Source organism: Malurus melanocephalus, unplaced genomic scaffold (genome assembly GCF_030028575.1).
Source record: "Malurus melanocephalus ecotype Western Australia unplaced genomic scaffold, MMel_1.1 scaffold_14, whole genome shotgun sequence".
In the NCBI taxonomy this organism is placed as follows: domain Eukaryota; kingdom Metazoa; phylum Chordata; class Aves; order Passeriformes; family Maluridae; genus Malurus; species Malurus melanocephalus.
In genome coordinates, this window is record NW_026623246.1 from 137864 (window position 1) to 162619 (window position 24756).

General features: G+C 37.5%; 1 protein-coding gene across 1 annotated transcript in view; it reads right to left on the reverse strand.

Moving 5' to 3' along the window:
* Positions 1 to 21677, reverse strand: part of RUNDC3B (RUN domain containing 3B) — a 49746-nt gene extending 28069 nt beyond the window's left edge. The window contains exons 1-5 of the mRNA XM_057383104.1: positions 21338 to 21677; positions 14636 to 14751; positions 8419 to 8552; positions 6251 to 6336; positions 2671 to 2760 (exon numbers count right to left, since the gene is read on the reverse strand). Of these exons, the coding sequence (XP_057239087.1) occupies positions 2671 to 2760; positions 6251 to 6336; positions 8419 to 8552; positions 14636 to 14751; positions 21338 to 21441 (530 nt within the window). The 5' untranslated portion in view covers positions 21442 to 21677. The remainder of the gene's footprint in view (positions 1 to 2670; positions 2761 to 6250; positions 6337 to 8418; positions 8553 to 14635; positions 14752 to 21337) is intronic.
* Between the last annotated feature and the right edge of the window lie 3079 nt (positions 21678 to 24756).

The following is a 24756-nucleotide window of genomic DNA, read 5'->3' on the forward strand; positions in this document are numbered from 1 at the left end:
TGCTTCCACAAGACACGTATTCCTCACGCCTCCTATCTGTGGTATCGATAAACAGATTCTAGTAAGTCACAGCTTTTGCTAACTAAATTTCAGAGTGCCATTTTTGACAATGCAGTAACTTAAGTGCTATTTGGGGAGTGCATCTAAAGAGTTGTTGGTTCTTTTTCCCAAATAAATTAAAAACAAAGAAAACAAAAAAAGCACTCCCGTGAGACCACAATTACCTAATTCCATATTGCTGTGAGGAGAGGAAAAGAAAAACAGATTATGTTCGCACCTAAGCTCCCTCATCTCCAGCCCGAAGTCTTATTTGCAGTTCCACATAGATAAGCTAATTACTCATGAGACATTGAACTGAAAAAAATTCATGATACAACATGCAAAGAATGGCTACAGCTCCTCAGCCATTCAAACCACAATACTATGAAGGSTCTTCTCAGTGGTGCCAAACAATAGGAAAAAAAGGCAAACGGCAGAAACTGAGGCACAGGAAGTTCCACCTGAATATGAGGAACAACTCACACTTCTTTGTGTGGATGACCAAGCACTGGAACAGATTGTCCAGAGAGGTTGTCAAGTCCCCCTMACTGGAGATATTAAAAAACTGTCTGGACACAACCCTGTACAATGCGTTCTAGGACAATACTGCTTGAGCAGGGAGGTTGGATCAGACAGTCCACTGTGGTCCCTTCCAACCTGAACCATTCTGTGATATGTGGCACTATAAAAACTCTCCTGTAATACTAAGCTCCCATTTTGCCCAGAAAATTCTTAGACTCTTAAAAGCTGCATTGACAAAATTTAAATGTTTTCAAGAGCCAATCATTACYCTGAATACCATTAACAGATACCTTATGTTAGAAATCAGAGGACAAAGAAAGAACAAGTACAGCCATACATCTAAGCTCTTATACCCTAGTATGTACCACTGAGGCTTACATGAGACAAACACAGTCAATAGATTATTATTTATGAGAGGATTTACATACAGCAGACCTAATCTTGCAATGCTTATTCAYGTATAGCCGTAGTCCTTCCAAGTACAGGGCTAATACAGAAGCAGATTAATTTCACATTATGTAAAGCTTAAAYTAATAAAATCTGGTAAGATTTGAATTTTGCTCTATACTCTTATCATCCTACAGCACACTTCTGTTCTTTCAGAACATACATTGAGGATGTAGTTAAGCCAATCTAATGACAAAATGCTGGGGAAAGTTCTCCTGTGTTTTCAACCTCTCTCTCCCCATTTTACTTTTTTTTTTTTTTTTTTAATGTAAAACCAACATTCCCCTCCTTAAAATGGTATTGGCACTTATTCAACTCCATGATGGTTCAGCAGCCATCAAGATCTGCATTTTTAGATTTCTTTCTCACTTTTTTTCATTCCCCACTCAGTTGCAGTTCCACAGGCAGCTGAACTAAATGATCATTACTACTAGAAAGGGAGAACATTGCTCATTCCTATTTGTTCCTTGTCTTCTCTAAGCACTATTCTCCCACCCGTTCTGCTACTAATATGATGCTTCTGTGAACCAAACCAGCCAACAACAAAAGAACTATACTGTCTTCTTACTGGGTACATTTTTCATTCTTTGACAGTTTACACTGGGTCATAGAAGGGTCCAACAAGCCTGGCATAGAAGTACATAAATAGGACTAAATCTCCAAAGGTCCTTTTGGCAACCATCAATCACTCACATCAATCACTTGCATCCAGCAAGGCTACTGTTCTGTTTTCTGCCAGTTTACTTCCTATATTGGTTTGTGACAAGCATTAAACTACTGCAAGGTAAATATTAACAGTGAACTGACAGAAAAATGGAGAATAGCATTATCAGTCTCCTTTTCCTTGTGCTGGATTATGAAACTCTTTGCCAGTGGCTCTGGCTGAGGCTAAAGTGGCCTGACCAGACATATTAATAAGGTYTTGCACCAGCCAGGTTTGATCTTTTTATAGGCACTGTAATCTTTACACATTGCTGATGGAGTTTTCTTAACATATACATTCATATATAGAAGCACCACATTGGTTTTTTTATTATCTAGGGCGTGCTTGCACCTTTGTTACCTCAAAACAGAATTAATCATATGGGAAAGCCCACAAAAACCTGGCTAGAAATTGCAAAGGTCAATTAATGTAAGCAGTTCAGCTGGTAATTATAACACAAATTGATATTAAATAGTCATTTGTAAGTTAATTTTTATAACGTAGACAGGATAAAGTTAAAGATTACCTTCTACACCTGCAGTTACAATGCTGCCCTTGAGTACCAGGGCATAACTAAGTACTTAACTGCATGGTTTTCCTTACAATTTAAAAATAACTTTAAAAGATTCCATGTCTATAAGTTTCATTTAATAGGTTTGAAATATCTTCTGACTATACTTCTGATYGCTTTTAGGATTTTGACTCCTGAAAAAGCTACCACATAATCATGAAGTTATTGAAAGACAGCACAACTTAGTTCTTACCAAAAGGAGCCATTCAAGACCAATCTCCTTCCCACTTCTCCCCCCTAACCTAAGTTTTGTCTCTCAAAGTACCACAGGAATTCAAGAATGTTTTCCATAATATATTGACTTATAATATATTTTTTATATATTTTATTTTATAGTTGAAAAGTACTTTTCCTGAGCATTGTGTTATGAAGCATGCAAATCCAGTACCTGAAATCAATTGCATTGAGTCCCAACAGCATTCCAGCAAGCATATTCGCTTCTTCACCAAGAACAATTGCTCCATCTTCATAAAACCTCCTTTAATAAAAAAGAAATCAGTTCAGCTAATACMATTTTCTCTCAAATAGTAACGATAATAATGTTTTTCATATTTAACAGAGAACTGAAGAAAAMCAGTTTAAATAAAATCAATTTGTGAACCCCAGAGGCGTTCTTATTTCATTTCAAATAAAGCAAACTAACAGACTGCATAACACAAAACACCACAATCTTAAAGCACATAAAAATTTAGATAGAAGCAAAAAGAATTTTCAATATTAGTCCTAAGAAATAATAGAAAAGGATAGATAAAATGCAAAGAAAATTATCAAGRTATACTTTACCTCTAAAAGGGACATAAAGAAATAATGATTCCATCACATGAAAAGTTCTCTCTGACAAATGTACTTGCAGGTTCTTTTAAAGCTCAAAATTTGATTTTCACTCTTAGTAGTTGATCATTTAAAAAATATATTTTTACAAATCAGCTACTTTTCAGGTAGCTTACACTTTCTTAAAATATTGCATGCTGGGAAGATGCATGCTAGATCCAGTTATTCTGAGATTCAGAGTTTTCATTACTTGAAGGAGCATTTTCTTAACATCATTTTTTATTGTAAAACACCTACAGACCAAAGCTTTAAAGCTCCATGCTTTGATCTCAAAATATAATTCACACAGCCTGGCATATGCAGACTTGTGAAGGCTACTTGAGAACAGTGAACAATAAAGCAACRATTTTAAAATCTGCATTCCCTCATCACCTCCTCATTCTCTCCTATTTATACTSATTTTCTCCTCCCAGCTACCACAGAAACTATTTCCACATAGAAACATTTCATGCACATGACCCACCACTGGCATGCCTGACCTTGTAAAAAGGTATTTGGTCTGTTTAGCAAAGTAGCACACAACTGTAATTTCTGTGTTAAAGGAGTCCTGGTAGAGCCAGAGGCAGAAAAGTCACCAGAATTCACCTGAGAATTAGGTATGGCAAGAGGGAAACCAAGAACTGYTCAGTAGCAAAGGCAAGGCTGAAATGTCACTTACTAACCTTTAAGTTCTAGCACCAAGGAGGTTCCAGATTACTGAATACAACCTATATTTCAGACAAGTACCAGCAACACTGCCCTACCAAAAGCTCCATCTGTTTTAAGAACTGGATGAAAGCTTGTGGATGCTTCAGAGAGAGCTCCAGTTGGCTGCATGGTGGACATCCAGAAAWGACATGTTTTGAGGCACAAATCCAGAAACTGAATTGTATTATAATGCATGCTGTGTCCCATTTTTGCAGTTTTGTAATGGACATCCATTTCCTGTAAGGAGATGAGTTGTCCAAGATCTTGGATGTTCTCAGTCGAAGGAAAAAACCTGTAAGACCTCTCTCAGAAGACAGAGATTATCGTCCTGACGCTGAGACTAGGATGTACAAACCCAGTTCTCTACTCTCCGACTTCAGTAAGGGCACCAAGAGGCCAAACCAGCCACTGGCTGAGCCACAGTGCTGAGCTAGATGGACTCCACAGTTTGATTCAGCACAGTGGTTCTTATTTGTGAACAAACACCAGTGCTCCCAGTACATGTAGATTACCAGTGATTTCACCGGCATTTGTAAAATCATAGCCTGGTACCAACCTGCATTGGGTAAAATGGTGCCTAGGAAGAAATCACACAAAAAAGAKAGAGCACAGCTTCAGTGCTGAGATGAAGATGTTAGCCTGGCAGTGAGAGCCTTACTTAAGACAGCTGCAGTTATCCAGTCACACCAACAGTCCCCTTGGAAAACCCACAAATCTTCATTCAGTGCTATGCTCTTGACATCACACAACAGTCTGCTATAACTTAAGAGCCCGACCAATTCACTAGAAAAATATTTCTGCACCCATGCTTAATCCAATCCCTCTTCCAAGTGTAATATGCACATCCAGCACTAATAATGTGCTGCTTCACTAAAGTACTAGTCCTAAGATCGAGCATCTAAACACAACAGTGAGGTTTAAAAAGCACTRTCACTATGATAGATTAATCTCGTAKTCTAYGTATATATGTGTAACACAAGAAATTTATAGTTAATACAAATAATTATTAAATATGCATACAGTAAAATATATGACTTAAAATGCTAAATAAATGATGCAAAGCGTCACCAAAAAAATCAGGTTAGTTATTAGGTATCTGAAATCCCACATGGGAAAAGAGAATATGTTCATTGTTGCTAGCGGCTTTGAAACCCACACAACAAAAACCTGAAAATGTGATTTTTATTTCCATTAGATGTATTTAAAATATTACTTCAAAAGAAACTTTGCACTTACTATGTTTTGAATGCAAGAGATGTTGTTTCCAAAAGCTATACCACTGAAAGAACATTCAAATATATTAAACATTAACATGTTCAAATAAGTGAATTTGAAACTGCTAATCAARTAAGACCATTGTTATGCACTAAGAAACTATACTACCAGAACAGGGACAAAGAATGTACTACTTAACTACATAATTTGTGACCTACACTTCCTCATCATCTCCCCCCCAAAAACCCATGCGACTTTTCAGTTTGAGGCAGCATGAGTCYTTTCCAGAAGTCTTTGTTTTATGTGTTTCTTGTCTACTATGAATGCAAGCAAATCTGAGTAAGACAGAACAACAGCTTTTGAAACTGCAATTAAATAGGATGTCCAGCTAGTTGTGTTTCAAAGTCAGCTTAATGCTGGCAAAATATATGGAGATCACTGGACAAATAGTATTAAAACACAAATAATACTCTAAAGGAACAGAAGTCCTTACAGAGAAAATTCTTACTGTTTTAATAGTCCATTCAGTATGTCTAAAAGTTTAGAGTTCAACAAGAAGTACCACAATATGTTATAGATTCACTTGTATTCAAACGACTTCATCATGAATCTATGACATACTCTTTACGAGATAAAGTATCATCTAATAATCACATTTTCCAAAACTGCCAGAGTACTTTCTATCACAAAACATATTCTCGTCCATGTTTGTATCATTACATGTTATAATAAAAATCTGTTACACATTTTTCTTAGTAAATGAAGAATCCCAGSTATGCCTGATCACTAATTCTGCTATTCTACGTTTCTCAAGAGATTCCTGGAATGCTCTTCCTTTTTCCTTCAGAAAAAGTTGCTATAAAAATCATTTGTTATTGAGTCCTTAGGYTGTCAATCAACCATACCTAATTTTGAAAGGCATACTACACCTATCCTTACTACACCATATTTCAGATTTARTTCCTACTTATGAGAGGTTCTCTTCACTTCCGACTTTTCAAGAATTCCAGGCTTATTTCCACATTTTTAAAACCACAAAAAGATTTTCAATTTTCCAGTTTTACCCGTGCTGAAACCAAATTGATACCAACTCTAGATATYTTTTACTAGGCTACAGGTTTTTCATTAATGACATCCTTTACTATACAAATTTAGTACATCACTCATTTCCAAATGTAAGTCCCTCACTTAAACAATATTTACTGAAACATTTCAGAAATAAAATTCTTGCAGACCTSGTTGTTTTGAAGTCTCTCAGAGCTGTGGAAATGTATTCAGACAAATGTTTTTCCATAAGTGCTACTCTGATCCATGCTCGACCCTGCAAGACAAAACAGATATCAAATATTTAAGCATTAGAGAAAGAAACAATTTTAGAACCTGAAAGTTAATACCATTGGTTTACTTGAGTAAATAACTGATTAACAAAACTACTAGCAAACAGAAATGGTTACTAGGATGTACTTCATTATAGCAATAATGAAAATAGAAAATGCATTCTTACAAGGACACAAAGTTTATTGTAAAATAAAGCTATCCAAAATTTTAAGGATGGGGTGGAGGAATTTTTCTTTAATTATATGCTCCAGTCTTTTGARAAGCTCATGCATGTGAGAGGCAGCAGATCAGGGCAGAAAGCTTTTCATTTTAAAGTCAGTGGTATTGGAYGCATCCATCTGGTTCCACCGTAAAACAGCAGTAACTTGCCCTCAAAGTGATTCTCTGTGTTCATTCAAATATTTGTGGGATTTATATAAAAAAATGAATAGTGCAGTATTTTTTTTCTCCTCAGTAACAACATTATTATGGTGCACATAAAATACAGACATGAAATCAAATCCAAGAGGCCTAAATTTTGTAGAGTCCAAAAGCAAAACTTCATTTGAACAGTTCCATAAACAACAGCAATAACTTTAAAAAATAACCCTTAGGACARTGTGTTGTGCTGTGTTTGCAGGTCTAGTGCACAGGATTGTAGTTTACAAGAGGGAGGTAGTTCAATGGCTGCCACAATTGTGACTGTTTGAGAACACCAGGAACATTTCTTGTAACCCATATAAACTAACAAATGCTTACGACATCACACAATCTTACTACWTTACTACATAAGTAGTAAGATATCTTTATGCTTAATGTATTTGGTGCTTATTGGCATCGAGCTGAATATCACTACAAACCTTCTACCAGAACCAGAAGTAGATTACAATGATACTTCAGGGTGATCYAACTGTGGCCTTCCAGCACCTCTAGGGAGCTTACAAGAAAGGTGGAGACTTTTTACAAAAGCATGTAGTGACAYGACAAGGGGCAGTWGGTTCAAGCTAAAAGAGAGCAGGAAGATGTCTCTGCCCACAGYAGGGGKGTTGGAACTAGATGGTCTTCMAGATCCCTTCCAACCCAAACCATTCCATSACTCTATGAAATGCTWAATAAAAAYGCTTTCATAAATACCAACAGCACAGCAAAAATTTAACATAGAGTGCACTAAAATTAAAAGGGCATTTACCTGGATAGCTGCCTTTACGTTGCATTTGTTTAGAGCAAGACGGAAACCATCAAACTGATGATGCTGCTTAGCTAAGGACTGAAGCCTACACTCCCCCAGTGAAAGCAGAGCTCTGGCAAACCCTTGCTGACAGCTTCCAGGCTGAGAGTGACAATTATTGGGACCACCAGCCAAACTGAAGGACATGATGGGTATTTGTGCCAACAACCTTTCCATCTTTTCAGATCCTGATATCCAAACTACTCTGTTAAAAAATTGAACACCGTTCTCCACACTCACTGCACAAATTAGCTTCTCTGTCTATTATTTGGTATGAAGTATTCCACAGAGTAAAAGAAAGTTTTAACTTATTTATAAGAATATTTCAGAAAATAACTTTGTGTCTTATTATCTACTGAATTTAAATATTCATATCTATTAAAATCTCAGAATTCAGAAAKACCTTTAAAATAAATTTTAAGAGCTGATCATACATATTCTGTTGGTGCATAAATTCTTTAGAAAATTACTGGAAGGGGAAAGAAAAAARTCACCCCGTTTCTACAATTTTAATATTTCTTAGGCATGTCCACAAGAAGTGAATTTCCTCTAATATACTTCGTTTTCAAAAAATTATGTAAGGTAAAAAAATGTGAGGGCAATCATTTTATAATATAACACAATCATTGAACAGAGAATTTGAGATTTTTTTTTACTGAGTAATAAATTCTAAAGGAAACACATTGCGATTTAAAAGTGGGGCTTTTTAAAAGCGAATATTTACTAGACACATACAAAAAAAAGTATTTCAAACAACTAAGAAATGTGTAGAGTAAGCTAAGTACTATGCTTTTTCTACAGGTACAGAAATGTCACAGCAATATAATAAAAAGYCACTTTAGTCTTTCTGTTGCCTACCTTAGCTCTAGAAGAACCGACATTCTCCATGTTCTCAATACTGCAGATGCAATTGTGAGAGACTTTCCGGCAAGCWACGCGAATGTAGTCCCAGAAACTACGAGGACTTTCATAGCCAAACCAGGTGATCTGACCTTAAATCAAAATACAAGATACATCAGGATTTGTGAACCTCCTTCTCTGCTTATTGGAGATAAACAGAATTAAATATACCCCTGTATGTTGCCTGTACTGAAAAAATTTTATACACWAACAAGTATATGAATTCCTACTGAAAACTGGCTCACAGATGTAAAAAAATTACATTATGCAGCTTACTCTGGTTTGGAAGTGATGCACAAAGAGAAGTTTCATGCTTTTGTGTATATGTGTGTACTTCCTTGATTTTTCTCTTGTTAGTATGGTAAAATAATGCTCAAGAGTCCTTCACAGGACTCTTAAATCACAACAGAGCACAAACTTGTGACTTAAAAGTATGAGGCAAGAAGTATTTATGCTATTTGCTTTAGCTAGTATATACAGTTCACTAATATAGTCAAGTACAGAGAGTTTTGTTCATTAAAAAAWTATATAAAAATACAAAATACCACTTTGCTGTGRTAGTGTTATCCTTATTTTAGAAGCATGSTGGGATTTTTCAAAATGTGCTTATATTTGAAGAGAAGCTGATGYATACACAAAAAAAGTTTTGCAGTCACAATTTCTTTTCAGTATGCACAGAACTTTTCTTCAGAACCTGAGCAAAATTAATTAAGCAAAYTATTACCCCTTCTAGAACTATACCCAAAATCCTTCGCATTTCTTCCAGTCTGCAATGTACTGCACTTAGAAAATTAAAGGCAAAACTACATAGGACTTGCAACATCTCCACACAAAATAAATTTCATTAGAGGCACAACAGTTCAGGCCTGTTTTTCAGAGTGAACAGCACGCTGTTCTCACTTTGGACATACCTGCAAACAGCTATGGAACAGGTAAGGTGAACATTAGCCTCTGGTGACTGCCACCATTGCTACATGCTAACTTYAGTATAGAATTTACATTCTGTTGAAGTACTTCTGAAGGAAAGAGGAAGCTTTTCGGGAGGTGCAAAGAACAAACAGAATGGAGTTTTTGCTTTGTTTGTATGTCATTAGAAGATGCAGAAACTGACAGYCATTGCAGCAGAAATKATGTTGGTTTTGTCAGCMAAACAAAATTGTTAGGTAAGCATGGAAGCTGCATGYGTAATGCTAAACATTGTTCAAATTRATTCCACTCTTGTCTACAGAAYTGCAAAGCAAATAGAAGCAATATTSTGATTATTTTTACTTTCACCAAATTTTTGCATTCTGCTGTACATCTACTTGTATCAACCCATTTCTGTTTTGACAACTAGACACATACATCCAAAGTTATYGCAGATCTTTTTCATGCCCAAGAAATTCTTCACAAATAAAATTAAACAGTCTGATCCCTACTCAATCACAGTCCAATTTAATCTATAAAGTTCCATGGTAGCAAAGAAGTAATGACTAGGATGCTCTAAGGTACAGGCAGGTTTTCTCTGAATTTCCCTGTATTATTTAGTTAGCAGCAAATTTTTCTATCTTGMAAAAAGTATGTTTTAGTACAACTTTTTGGTAATAAAGTGTCATGATAGTCCTTTGAGACATTTCTGTGATACCTACTCTTATTTTGGGCCTACAGAATGGGTCACTAAATATTTAGAATAGTTCATAAACACAGTCCTCCAAGACAATTACATATTCATTTATGATTTCTCTCCATTCTTTCTTGTGAAAGAAGAATTAACTAAACTACGAATTACACAAGAGCGCTCACATTTCTTAGTCAAAAACTGTAATGGGTCACTATGTGTGCATGGATACTAAATCTAGTAATAGAAGCTATTCTCCTAATAGTATTATTGCAACACATAAMTGGCTACCACAGCTTTATGTTTAGTTTATCCTTTTCAYRATAGYGCCYTTAGTTCTTATATACCTAACCTACSTTTTTCACWTATATCACYATTACYTRGTGAGATTTGTTTCTCTCAGAAGGAAGAGCATTAAAAGCTGCATTTTACTTACTTAAAGAACTCCTAAAATTTAGGCGTAACATAGATTGGATAAAGACAAGCAACTTCTATGGACAACCCTGGAAGAAGCTTTGACATGTTTATAATGCCTCCTAAACATACAGAAAAATAGGCACACTAAGTTGTGAAAGTGTCAAAATAGCATGTTTTGTGTCATGGTATCAACAACTAAGGGTACAGATAACAAGTATGCTCRCTGTAACCATGATAAACAAAAATTATACAACTCATGAGCAAGATGCACTAGATACATTTATACACCATTTATTCACTATTTCTAAAAACATGCACTGGCTAACAGTTTGGATATAAAAAAATTTCACCATAAAGGGTATTACACCGAAAACATACTAAGTCAGCAAATACATCCAGGAGACTAGTTTTCAGAGATACATTTGTGATGATGTCCACAGAAATCTACAATAGTTATTCATGTTTTTCAGTACTAACTTAGATAAYACTACAGTTATAGGACAAGGCAGAAAATAATACAACTTAGTGATACAGTAAAGACAATATACACTTCAAAATTACTTCAGGTTTTAAATTACCTTGGATATACCTGAGATCAAATCCCAAGTACTGCTGCTGAACACTTTTCATGTCTCCCTACCTTTTCTGCACTAAATACACATACTTAGCTGATCTGATAAAAAAGACACTTACAGGAAATATACCCGAAAAAGCTGTGGCCAGAAATGAAAACAAGAAACYACACAGATCTCCACACTACAGAATGGTCAAGAATTAAAAAAAATCCTAACAACTATCTGATAAAGAAATGGCTCCTGAAATGATTCACCTTGCCTTAAATATTATCAAATGCACATATACATTTGTACACAAATTTGTAAAATCCCTTTCAGGACTATAGGTCTTACTTGGTCCAGAGACCTTCAAATACACTGTCTCTGCATCCCCCCAGAATAACACTTAATCTCTGCTGTATTATGAAACCATGCAAATGCTTATTCCTAAGAAGGAATAAAATAGTAATTAGTCACTCATCTTTTTTCTGTTACTTCTTTCCTACCTTTTTAAGATATTCAACTGCCCTGTCCAGCAGTATCATATCTTGTCACCAGGGATGCCACACAGTTTACTTTAATGACAAGAAGAATGCGTGCTTTATATTTTCCTCATTACAATCTCTAGTCTACTCCAGATTCTCAACAAATTCACCACTTGCAGGAAGTTCCAGGTATATACTGCACATGCTTATTACATAGCACAGGGAAATAGCTCTCCACTTTCWAGAGCATAAGGCAGTCAATGGCCTGCAATCCCTGAAAAGACACTTAATACAGCTTGCTCAAACTCTCTCTTCCTTAGAGAAATTCAAATTCTTTTACTGTAAACAGTGGCCTACTCCTGACTGCTACTGCTATCAGTGTATATGTAATTATAAGTTAGTGCCACAGCATATTACGTTATCTTTTCTGGAGCTACTTTGGCACCATATGTGCCAAGCCTTCCATACCACAGCAACAGATACCTATATTCAAGCAGCATTCACCTGTCTCTGTTGTGTGAGCTGGTTTGTTTCTGCCAATCTCGTTTTATTACTAAGCAAACACCCATATCTAAAATATGTTTAAGAAAATGAGCAGCTGGGCTAAAAAAGTGCATTCATGGGGAAAATCATCAGTTCTTTGCCTGTTTGACTTCTTGGTCTGGTTCACTAGAGGACCCCACAAAGACCACAGCCAGAAAAGGTAAGCACAAAATGAAAGTTGGGCAGTAGAAAGGGGATAAAAATCTGCAGCAAACTGCACTGAGGTTAAGAAATACTATGGAAATTTTCATTACAACTGGATAATGTCATGAGTGATCTGTAACAGCCCTACTATAAGCAAGAGGTTAGACTGGATGACATTCTAAGAAACTTTCTAAACTTAATTCTTCAGTGAGAGTGAATGTAAAGAAACAAATCAACAAAACCACTCATGGTGACTAAATTAAAAATGCTATTTCACGACCCTTTTGCTACTGGAAGCTCATTATATCAGATCAGGTACCTATCAAAAATCCATTTAACATTGTGCTTGTGTTACTACAATGAGCATTTTTACCAGAACATCTAGGAAGATGAGCCTTGAAGAAGTCCTATTTTAGAATTCTTAACTGCAATCATTTTAGAAAAAGCATAAAATTCTAAYCCCTGTAGCTGAACTCTTTTCCCCTTAAAATACCTATCCTTTGTCCTGCAATTTTGTGGGCTTTTTTTGTCTGAATCATAATTAATCATGAAAGCTATAAGCAGAAACAGTCACTATATTCCATCAAGACTATGCTTTTCTCCTTAAAAATATAATAAATTTAATGTCAGAAAAGTTACCATTAMAAGTTTTCTAATAAAAATAAATGTCATACTTTACACACTTTATAACACAATGTAATTTTTTTTAATTCTTCCTTCCTCACTCAGCACTTCCAATGGAAGCTAAAGATTAAGACTATTGCTTGCCATGGCCTTAAGAAAGTAACATTCTATATACTTAAACTCTCAAATCTGGATCATCTGTTTAACTACACTGCCATGGGATTATCCTGACAACTTTGATTCAAGGAAGCTATTTACCTTACCATAGACAAACACACCAAATACGTTSTGCCCGTTTCAAAACACTTTATAAAACCCACTGCAATCACCAGAGTGCTTTTTAGTGTGTTCCTACTGACACAAAGTATGCATTCAGAATATATTAGTCAATTCCATTCATAAAATAAAATTTCTTTCAAGCCCTGAGTTGTATAATAKACACACTCTTAAAATCTGAAGTGTAATGGTACATTTCTTATCTCAATTTCTGTTTTGTTATTGAAAAATTTGAAAGAATTACACGCAGTCAACAATCTTATTACCAAAATATTTCCTGCTTGCAACACCATCCACAGTTTAACTCTGCAAACTTAGAAAACCATACTAGCAATTACAAGAAGACTGAAACAACAATTTCGCTAYTTGAATTTCTGTTTCTCACATGAAATAATTTTCTACTTGCAAATTCCATTTGCCAACCTGTCATGGCTTCTTCTCTGCACTGCCTGTCCTGAATAAGACTGCAAAGCAAAAGAATGTTGAGGAGAAAAAAAAATTATAAGGACTTTTTCTCAAACATCACTGAAGCTGGGGGAGAAGGAGAAGAGAGAGCATTTTCCCTGCAGAGTCAAGCTGATAAGTACCCATAATCACTCCAAAAATCTTTGTCACAATGTGACAAACCCTATGTTTCTACCCCACTGTGAGATTTTTTTTTCTCTTCTGACAGAACCACAGCAGGTAGTAATTGTGCTACTCAAATGTCAGCCTACACACAATATTGTTCACAAAGCTTAGTTACGAATATTAAAAAGTATGAAAAGGAGTAGATTGCCATATTACACATCTATACTTAGATGATTATGTTCTTCATAATCCTCAAATAATTTCAGAAACTGTACACAGAACTGAGGAATAAGAAGATGCTTCCAAGTCCTCTCCTAGTGACTACTACTGCTAAGGSACACTCTGTTCCTTGAGCAAAGCAGCTTCCTCTAGAACAATTGGAAAGCGCAAACAGACATTATCTTGAATTAGAACAGCTGACTTGATACAAGAAGAAAATCAACAACTGACCTTTCTCAAAAGCAATTTAATCCAGGACATTCCAGTAGCAAAAAACAACTTCACTAAAGGGTGGCGCAATGGAATGAAAGGACCTAAACACAGTATTGGAAAAAAAGGCAACAAAAGCAAGGAWGGGAGAAAGAAAAGGGAGCAGCACCAACATTATGCTCTCGGTAGGTTCTATTAAAGCAGATAACACAATTGTCTTTCAGACTCTTAGGACACAGCCTTATCATAAGGCAGAAAAGCAGACAGAGCTCAGCACCATGGCAACATTCACTTGCTTAATTACCAGCCCAGAAGGCTTCCAACAAGATCATTGGAAACATGTTTCACAAAAACAGGAGCTTTCACTTCTCCACAGCARTGCAAAAAAAAGATGAAGCCAACAACAATAGGACGGACATACAAAGAAAGGCAACGCTTTCATTCAGCATCAAGGAGTTTGTACAAATGTACATTGGTTTTGTGTAAACAAATTCTCATGGTAAAATCATCAACAGTAAAGAAGTTAATTAACATACCTTTCAGTCGATGACTTAAAATCTGTTCCAGAATGGCTGCAAAATTATTAAATTCAGGGGAAGTATCATCAATAGTTTCAAAACAGGAACGGTCAATCAGAGTCTTCACTGAAAACCTAGAGCAAAAGTACGGGACAATCATAAATTATATGGATAATTAGTGGTCCTCTATAGCAGGGCAGTAGCTTGTATRAACCAAAAGAGAAAGGAACCAGAAACCACTTCGATGATTTCAAATTCAGTCAGAGCATCAGAAATACACAAAACATTCAGATATAGTCTAGAATTACAATCATCATTGTTGGTATTAGGCATAAAGCCTTGAAAAAGGAAAGAAAACAAAATCACCACCCTTTCCACATAGAAATGAGCTAATTATTTTTCTTGTCTCTAAACTGTTTTAATGAAATTGTACAAAAACAAACACTCAAATGTATCCAACATCAGTTTCTCTTTGTAATCCTAAACAATAATTTTTTGCTTGACATTTTGCCAGTGCTCTTTTTATTCYCAAAATCCATTTCCAAGAATCTCAAGTATAAACTTCATCCTATTATGAGAAGACTCTAATTTCATCCTAATGCAAAACTAATCCAGACATATTATAAGACAATGAATTTTTATGCATTGTTAACTCTGCATTCACTTAGGCTGATTTCCCTGTGAATGGGGGTAATTCCTATTCAGCACTATATTACTTCATTATTATGCTAGAAAAGCTTTCAATTTAAATGCTCTAATGTTTAAAATTGGAAAGGCTGAATCAAGTCACTGTAAAAAGCAGACAAGATGTTAACTAGTCAAGTGACCAGTTTGCTGTGTTTAGTCACACCCACATTTATACAAATTTATTCTTATTCAGAGGATAGTTTAAACCTCAACAAACATGACAAAAATATTTTCTTTTGCCTTCATCTGCAACTTGTTCTTCAGTTTTCAGTTTCAAGACACATTCTGTAAGCTCTCAAATTTAAAAGTATTACATTTGAAGCATTTACTATTTTTTTTTGCAACAATCTTATTTGTATTAACAGAGCCATACTGCAGCCTGAGGAGACAATTTTTACAACAACCAAAACTCAACAATCTCAGCAACTTAGCATGTTGTCCCTCTGCCTGCTCATCCCAGATCCTGTACCTGAGCATACTTGACTTTCTCAGTTTTGCCAGTTCTACTTTCTATGGGGCTCATATGAAGTGTTCAGATTTTCAGTACTGGAAAGAGGGGTGAAGTGACTCAAACATGGATACATTCATAAMAAATATCCTTCACAGCATCTCAACACAAGCAGTTCTATGACACAGCTGCAGAAGCAACACAGCATATAGGCACAGGCAGGARTGAAACTCCTTGCACCCGTACTATTTTCAAATACTCTGTAGTATAGAAGTGACTGCCTCCTTATTGGAGTCAGCATAGGCTTCTGATGCACAAAACTAATATGCTTAAACTGAATTGACACATTGCTCAAGAGTTTCCACTCAATTATGTTTTACTCAGTAAACCTCTGAATAAAGACTGCCTATTTTACCTTTCCTGCAGGCTTCTATTGTTGAAGTGTTTTTGGCAGGACAGGAATTAGGAGTGARTTAGGGTGGGGGAGGAAGCTTCTCCTGCAGTGCCAAGTTATGACTCAGTTTTGAACTCCTCCACATTTTTAACCAATTTTGAGTAAGTGAGAGACATGCATGCCCACCARTTAAATACTATTGACTCCTCTAATGGAAGAACTTATTGCTTCTTCAAAGCTATACCAGAGCAATGAAATTATTGACTTTAAAAGTCTTCATCTTGCAAAATAAATGCCTATAACAATGCCATGACTAAACCAATATTAATTGTAAGAAGACGACTCCTCCCACACCATGCAGGTCTGAAAAAGAGAAGGTGCAGCACATCATTCACTCACAGATAAATACAAAAGATAAGACAGTGAGTTAGCACTGTGATGTACTGCCCTGTGTACAGGAATATCATCTTAAAACTCAGAGATGTGATCATCCATAAACTGCAAAACAAAGTAGAGTACAATAAATAGCTATATCTATTTTTCCTGTATTCAATGTCATACTTAAAAGTTCACTGATTAATATTGCATGGGATACCTMTTCAGAAATAGATATATTCAAGAAGAAACATTTAAGAGCAATTTCACATACAGTTCTAAAAAYCAGAGATAAGCAATTTATGTTATTTTTTTTTTTTACTTTTAAAGCATTCCACAATTCAACTGAAGGAAAAAAATCTAGTTTTTTTTTTTAAAAAAAAAAAAATTATATACCTATGGTCTGATTACAAAAGACAGTCTAAGAGCTCATCATCAATAATGGTATTCTTTTAAAGTGCTCATATTACTGCCACCACAYATTCCATAGAAATGTTAATTTTCATCTCTCCACTCTACCCTTTTACAAAAAAACTAAACCTTCATAGTTAAGTTTGKTTAAATTGGCTTTTAGAAGAACTTACATGGAGTGCAAGTATGTACAACTTACTTCCATAGACCAGAAAGATAACAGTGCTACCCAGCAAAATTTGATTCACTACAAATATATTTTTGAGATTAAAATAAAAACCKCTTAGGCAAATACTTGTGTGTTGTCTTTTTTTTTTCCTCCAAATACTACAAAGAGGGAAACATATATTTAACATATATTTAAGTGCAAGTTAAAAGTCATAAGCAGTCATTTTGATGTTAGCTATTCACACTTTACCATGTTTACCATGCAGATTGGAGAAAGGATTTAAGGTAGATAGAAGTTATGCCTTTGAAAAATGGTTATGCTGAAAGCATTAAGTAAGTAATTCTCCGCAGTCATGAATGAAGCCTCATGTGCTGGTACCAGTGTATGGCCCCCCAGACCAGAAAGTCCATGCTCTTGCACAGTTATGTGGAGCCATATGGGGACTGAAAGTCAAGAAACACAAAGTCAGGTCTAAAGTATACAAGAGTTATGAAGAAAAAATGTCCCATAAGGCAGAGCTGGAGCTGCTTCCTTGGTTCCTTTTATTGCTCCCAACTTCACAGAATCTCTAAGGTTGGAAAAAACCTTTAAGATCAAGGAGTCCAACTGTTAACCAACCAATAACCCAATGGTGCCAAGTCCACTGTTAAACCATGCCCCARCTGCCACATCCACACTTTTTTGGAATGCCTCCATGGATGGTGATTTCACCACTTCCCYRGGCATTCTGTTCACAATGCSTGACCACCCTTTCCACACAGACATTTCTCTGAATATCCAAYCTAAACCTCCCTGCTACACTTGAGGCTTTTTCCTCTCATCCTGTCACTTGTTACTTGGGAAAAAGGCCCGAGCCTTTCCACTTCACTCCATCTTTTCTCCACCGGACTGCCACAGCAGCCCCGCACTCCAGAGCAACAGCAACAACCTACCTACACAAGAGAGGTTAACTTTTTGGTGGACTAAACAGATGATAAATAAAGCTCCAGTTGTTACAATACCTGTTGCCACATGACTCTTTAAAAAAGAAGTCTTTTATCCAATCATTTCCCATTGTGTAACAACTTTTATTACCTGACTCTTGCTGGGTTTGGTTTTTCAAATAAAATAACTGCTATCGGAAAATTCCAGTAGCAGTATTTTCAGAYGACCTGCATAAACTCCAATGTTTTTGGATTCTTATACATTCTTCTCTGTCATAAATCTACTCTTGCTTGAGCCAAAAAGAAGACGTAGAAAGCTTCTTCAACCTTAACAAGACCTGAATTGTGTAAGATGGAGACATTCTTGAATAAGAGAGACTTAAGCTTTTTGGGGTAGGTTCTTCCACTGCTTTGCAAGATGCACAAGAAGTTCTTCCAAGTTTCTTGAATAACTCCAAACCAAACTTTTGTGGWCACATCCCACATCTATGGGCTTATTTCTAAAATAGCAACAAGCCTCTCACAGAAAGCAAAAAAGGAGTAAACTAGATTGCTGTATGAATCTGTCTCTTTTCATTGTAAGATTCTGCACCTTCTTTTAAGTTTTCAAATGAATGAAAGGATCTTGTCAAGTTTATTAAGCTTGCAATTTAAAAAAAAAGTCATTAAAATGCTATTTTAAAGAATACAAACTATTACTATAGAATGATCTCTAAGATTACAAGTAATATCCCTTATGCTAAACATGGTTTGGACATTAAACCAGACAGTTCAGCTAAGGGTCACTAACTGCAACAGGTCCTAGCAAAATCAYTGTTTTAAAAAGGTATTTCCTAACAGTTGTTCAATTCCACATCAACATTCTGCATTTTAGATAGGAACATCACTTCCAAGGCCTATCTCAGCTGTTCTGTATCGATGCGGATCTTTGATCTATGAACCTTATCGAAGACTAGATTAAAACGAGCTGAACAATCTATAACTAGTACAAAATTTCAGTGCCACTTACTGGAAAAYGAAAGGCATCAAAAGGGAAAACAGGTAGGGAGAGAGACAAAGCTTAGAACATGTATTATCTACTCAAACAAAAAAAAGGTCTTGAGAGTTACTCCAATTTAAATCATGGCTGAGCAGTTACAAAAACAAAAGCACATATTTTCGAGTGCACTTGGTTCATGGAACTTGGGTATCTATGTCACTTTCCATGGTTACAGTGACACTCAACGATTCAGTGGAAACAAACTATAAATATAAGAAACTATCCACACCTGCAGGAGGAATTACATATCATCATTGTAAGTAAAGAKGAAAACTCTAAATTGATTTGAGCTATTTTTTACCAGAAACATGTCATATCATCATAGGATTTTGATTGGCAAGGACTACTGTCTTACTCTTTTCAATACAAACTTGGCTATTCCTAGCAAGTAACACTTTCCCATAACAGAAAATGTGTAATAACTACAGTAAAACACAGAAATATTTTAAACATTTACTCTTGCACTGGCAGAATAAAAATAAAAATAAATGTACRCACATCATAATAGTGCAAATCCTTTTTCCTCAACAATCTTTCCAAATTTTAATCTGTATTGCAAATACAGAACTTCAGGTTTTGTGCAGATAGAGCAAAATTAAATTGTTTTACAGAAAAYAATAAAAATACACCAATCTCAAGTAGTTTCTGCAGTAGCTCTTTTTTATGTGTTTAACTGAATTCCCTCAAATTTCTAAGTATTTTTAAATAMATTACATCATCATTTCAATTGCAGGACAAAGATACCAAATAAACCTAAAAACAATGTAACAGCACWGAGTACAGAAAAGTTCCTCTCAAGTGGAAGGCAGAAAAGGTAACAAGTTCTGTAGAATACAATATATTCTTTCTAAAAGAACTGTTTATATCCCGTACAATTGTGTCATTACTTGATAAAACCATTGTTTTCCTGAGCACACAGTCTGGCATCACTGTAACAACAGTGAAACTGAAAACTTCTTTTATTTGATCTGCTTTGGCAGGTTTGATAAAAAACTTCTTTGAATTTTTTTTTGTGGCATATCTTTTTCACWGGTAGGAGCAGAGATAAGCATTCAAATCTGGGAAAAGACAGAATAGTACAGATACTATTTGAATGCACATACTATGACTTGAAGGAATATTGAAACAAATTCCTTTAGTGAGATGAATGATACAGGCACACTTTGAAAAACCTTCTCACAATATGCAAGAAAAAAAAAAAAAAAAGAGGGAGGAAAAATATGAGGTGCTACGGGGTTTTAAAAATACTGCTGCAGTATTAAGTGATGATGGTACAAAATTATCTAATAGTTGTCCTGGCACTTAATTAAGATTTATGAGAACTGAAAATTATACCATAACCTTCATGAATCTTTCCCAGATAACAATCAAGTCACAAAAATAACTTCAAAATTAAGCAATTGAAACAAACTACCGAATATGCTACCAGCATATCCACGTATTTAAAAGTTTGCCATGACGTTACAGGTCAGTGCTGCACACCTGGAAATGCTGCATGAATTCCACAGTGACAGCAGTGGAAACGCTTTAACGGAACGTCATAAGGAAGTGTTATTAAGCTTGCATAAGCTCAGCGCCAAKATGCTAAAATAAATAAATTGAATTTGAATACAGTAGCTCCAGCCTGTACTGCAGATGTCCTGCTCTAGATTTCGTAGATATAAATATCCCGGAGCGCAGCCTCCTCGGGATGCTCCTGCGGCACCGGCGCGCTCGCAGGAGCACAGGTCAGCCGCTTCCACGGCGGCTCGAATCCCTTCCCGTGGGATCATCCCATCAACTTTACACCTCATCRCATTAACTCTGACCCTCACCCGCGGCCGGACCGCGCCAATTGCACAGCTACACAGCTGCGCCCGCACGAGTCCAGCGCTGCCGAGGGCTCATCCTGCTCCCGCACCACCTCTCGCCCGCGAAAGCAAGCATGGTGCCGAAAACAAACCTCTCAGTCCCCCGCATCAAAAAAGGCCATTTCGGCGCCCCGAAGCAGCGGCACTGCCCGGTGAGCCCCTGCCCTTCGMCCACCTCCCGGACACGCTCCCGCGAACGCTCCCGCAGGAGCTGAGTCAGGATGGATGGAGGAGGCTGCCTTACCTCCGCGGGGGCCAGCACCTCCGGCCTCCCTTCYCCGGACAGGGCTGCGGCCGGGCCGCCGCCCGCGCTCCTGCCCCCGGCCCACCTGTGCGGAGCGGGGCCGGGACGGGCCCCCCGGCTGCGGCGGGAGCGCGGGGGACGGTCCCCTCGGGCGGGGCAGGGTCCCGGCCCGGGGCTCACCTGCACACCGTGATCAAGTTGCGCCTCTCCACCGCAGCGTTGCGGGACGGGACGCTCTTCCTGCGGGCGGAGACGTTGAGACCCCCTAAGCCGAGGGACGCCATCTCCGCCGGGAAGGGCAGGTGGAGTCGCCGGGGCTGGCGCGGAGCCTTTGTTCCCGGCCTCCCGCTCTCCACGATGCTGGCACGCGGAGGAGGAGGAAGAGGATGAGGAGGCTCCCGTATTTCCCCCGCTCCGCCTCCCGCTGCCCGGTCCCCGAGCGCCCGAAGCAGCAGCGGGTCGGGCGGGGATGCGCGGGGTCCCCGCGGCGGGGGCGGCTCGGCCCCCCCCGCTCCCGGCAGCCGGGCGGCCACAGCGCCGCAGAGCGCCGGCGCCGGCAGCCAATCAGCGCGCGGGAGGGGCGCGGCGCAGGCGCCGCCTGGCGGCGCTCCCGAGGGGCACGAGGCGCTCGTGAGGGGCGCGCGCCGGCGGCGGGAGCGGGTGAGGGCGGCCGAGCCTGAGGTGATCGGTCAGAGCCCACAGTGAGCCCTGGGGCCCTCCAATCGCATGTAAAATTGTCGTCTTCTAATTATGGTTATCATAATTATTTGCCTTCTTAGCGAGTTGGCGTCTAGAATGTGAGAACTTGCCTGGTTGTAGCCCTTCGAGTTTGAAATGCCGTTAATTAGAATCATAGAATCACAGAATCTTTAAGATTGGAAAAGGCCTCCGAGATCATCGAGTGCAGCCTTTGTCTGAACACCACCATGTGAACTGGATGTCACTAAGTGCCACATCCAGTCACTTCTTGAACTCCTCCAGGAGYTGACACCATCCCTTCCCCGGTCAGTCTGTTAAGGGATGTGTAAGCTTTCGAGGCCATACTTGTGGGAATATAGGCATGGAGTGGGAATACACTTTTCCACSAAAGTACAACTGTCCCAGCTCTTAACCAAGGCATGCTTGGAAGAGCTCTGGGTATAGGGCTTTGCCTCAGCATAAAGACATGGGATTGCATGAAGCTCAAGTCACTGGAAGACAGGAAAATACAACATTTCAGAAGAAAACCTAGCGGTAAACTAATTGAGGTTTGTGGCTGTGAAGGAGTAGATTTGGCTGGATGGCTGGGGAGATGTGCAGCTGTGTAGATTAATTTGACTGGATTTCTTTATGACAGGAAGTTCTCTTTCAGCCTAAGAAAATCACTTTATTTGTTTGCCATGAGAATGAATGGTGAAATAAATTTTGTCACAACTCTTCATTCTACTGCATTATGCATATAATATTCCTAAATGTGTCTATCTCTTCCTATTAATGAAATATAAAAACTTCTGCTTACTGACATACAAATCCCTACTGGACTATGGTTTCTTTGGAGAATATCACCTGGAGATATGAAGCTGTCTTTGACAGTTCCAAATAAGTCAAATAAGAACTATGTCCAGCACAATTGTGTTACATAGAGTGGAATTTTGTTGACATAGGGACTTTGAAAAGTAGATTATCRTATAGATGATGATTTTATCAAATGTAGTTGAACATAATTCTTTTTTTATCTGAAGATATTTCATAAATTGTTGCCACTTACCAAAACTTCGAAGATCATCATATATTACTTAATTTGCTGTGTTCTCACCTCACTCAACATGTAACTAAATAAATCTGACCTAATCTATATTTTCATTGAACTTGCTATCAAATGGTAAGCAAACAGTTCTACCTTCTCTAAAGTAAAGCTTCTTCTTTGCTTGGGTGGATTTYTTCCCAAGCATACTACCATTCAAATTCACTGTAAAGTAGTTCATAATTCTGTTTCCTGCCTCTCTTCATCCCTGCTCCAGAAACATCATAAAGAAGTGGGGGCAYAGGTAAACCTGAAGGAGAATATCCTTTCTACATTGGAATCAAGAATAACACCTTTTTTATTATTAAATGACTTAATTAGTGCAAGATTGAAACAAGCTATTATTCTTTACTTTTTTTCTTTCAGACAATCAAGGTAAAATGTTGCATGTGTTACTTGTTGCCTCTCAGAAATTAAGAGCCTRTGTTCAGGTTTCTTTCTGCTTCTCATAGGCATTTCAAGGCCCATTGTGTCTGTAGCTTCTGTTAAGAGATTTGTGCAGATTGAATAAACTTTTGATTGAGTTCAAGCTAAGACTGAAGTAGATATAATTTCTACAGATGAGCAATTTCAGCTGCAAGATCTGTTGTTCTTGAGCTGATGATAAATGTACTGGGTAATTATTAATACTTCACCAAAAAAAAAAACCAGAGGAAAAAAACCCATCAAACAACAGGAGACCTTTTCTACATATATCAAAAGAAAAAGTATTTTATCTGTTCTTCTCCTCTACCTTTTYCCCACAAACTGCAACCTTTTATATTTGGAAGAGATTTATATTAAATCATGCTTATCTGCTGGACCAAACTTTAGATTTCAATATSAATAGGTTTAGTCCTCAAGTAAATGGATTTTCTTTAAAATTGTTGTTTCTTTCAAATATAATTTATCTTCCACTACTGTCTTATCAAAGCAAAAAATGTAAAAAGGTTTGAGAAGACTTCAAAAGAATAAAAAATAGTCAAAATTTGAATRTCATCAACTGCCTTGGAATGCTCAATAAGTTTATCAGCAAGTTTACCATAGTAACACTTGAACTTTTAATGCCTCTCTAAGATAYAGACTAAGGGGAAATCTACTGCCTTYAACTAGCTAATGGGAGGATAGAGCRAGAGGCTTTTCTTAGGAGTGCAGAGCAAACAGACAAGAGGCAATTGTCATAAGCTGCAACAAGGGATAGATATTGGGAAAAATTCTTGATGCAAAGATATTTAAGCACTGGGGATGCACAAGAAGCTGTGAGGGACTACATCAGAACAACTGATCCCATCTGATAAAACAATTACTCCATACCATATGGCATTGTGTTCAGTGGTAAAAACTCAGGGAGAGAAAGAAGCACGGACATTTGAATTATAGCATTTGTCTTCCCAAGCAATTCCAATTCCCTGGAAGTGGCTAAAGATCTGCCTGTTGATGGGAAGTAGTGAATGTATTCCTTAATTTGCTTGGCTTGCATAGTAGCTTGCATATGCTACTTTGCATCACTTATTTATCTCTCTTTAACTCAGCCCACAGTTTTTCCTGCTTTTGCCATTACAATTCTCTCTCCCATCCCACTGGGCAGAAGTGAGTRAGTGGCTGTGTGGGCCTTAGCTGCYGGCCAGGATTAATTCACAAGTTGGCAGTGTACTGTCATGTATAGTAGGAGGGAATGAAGTTGATATCAAGCTATCAAATAAGACTCCCTCAGTTTGGAACAAGACACAGATTGGTGTGAAATGGAATGTATTTTACTGTTGTACTTTCAGATTAATTTTGAGTGTACTGATAATATGGAACACACCTCGTGGATTCCAGTCAGCTGCCTAGTTTT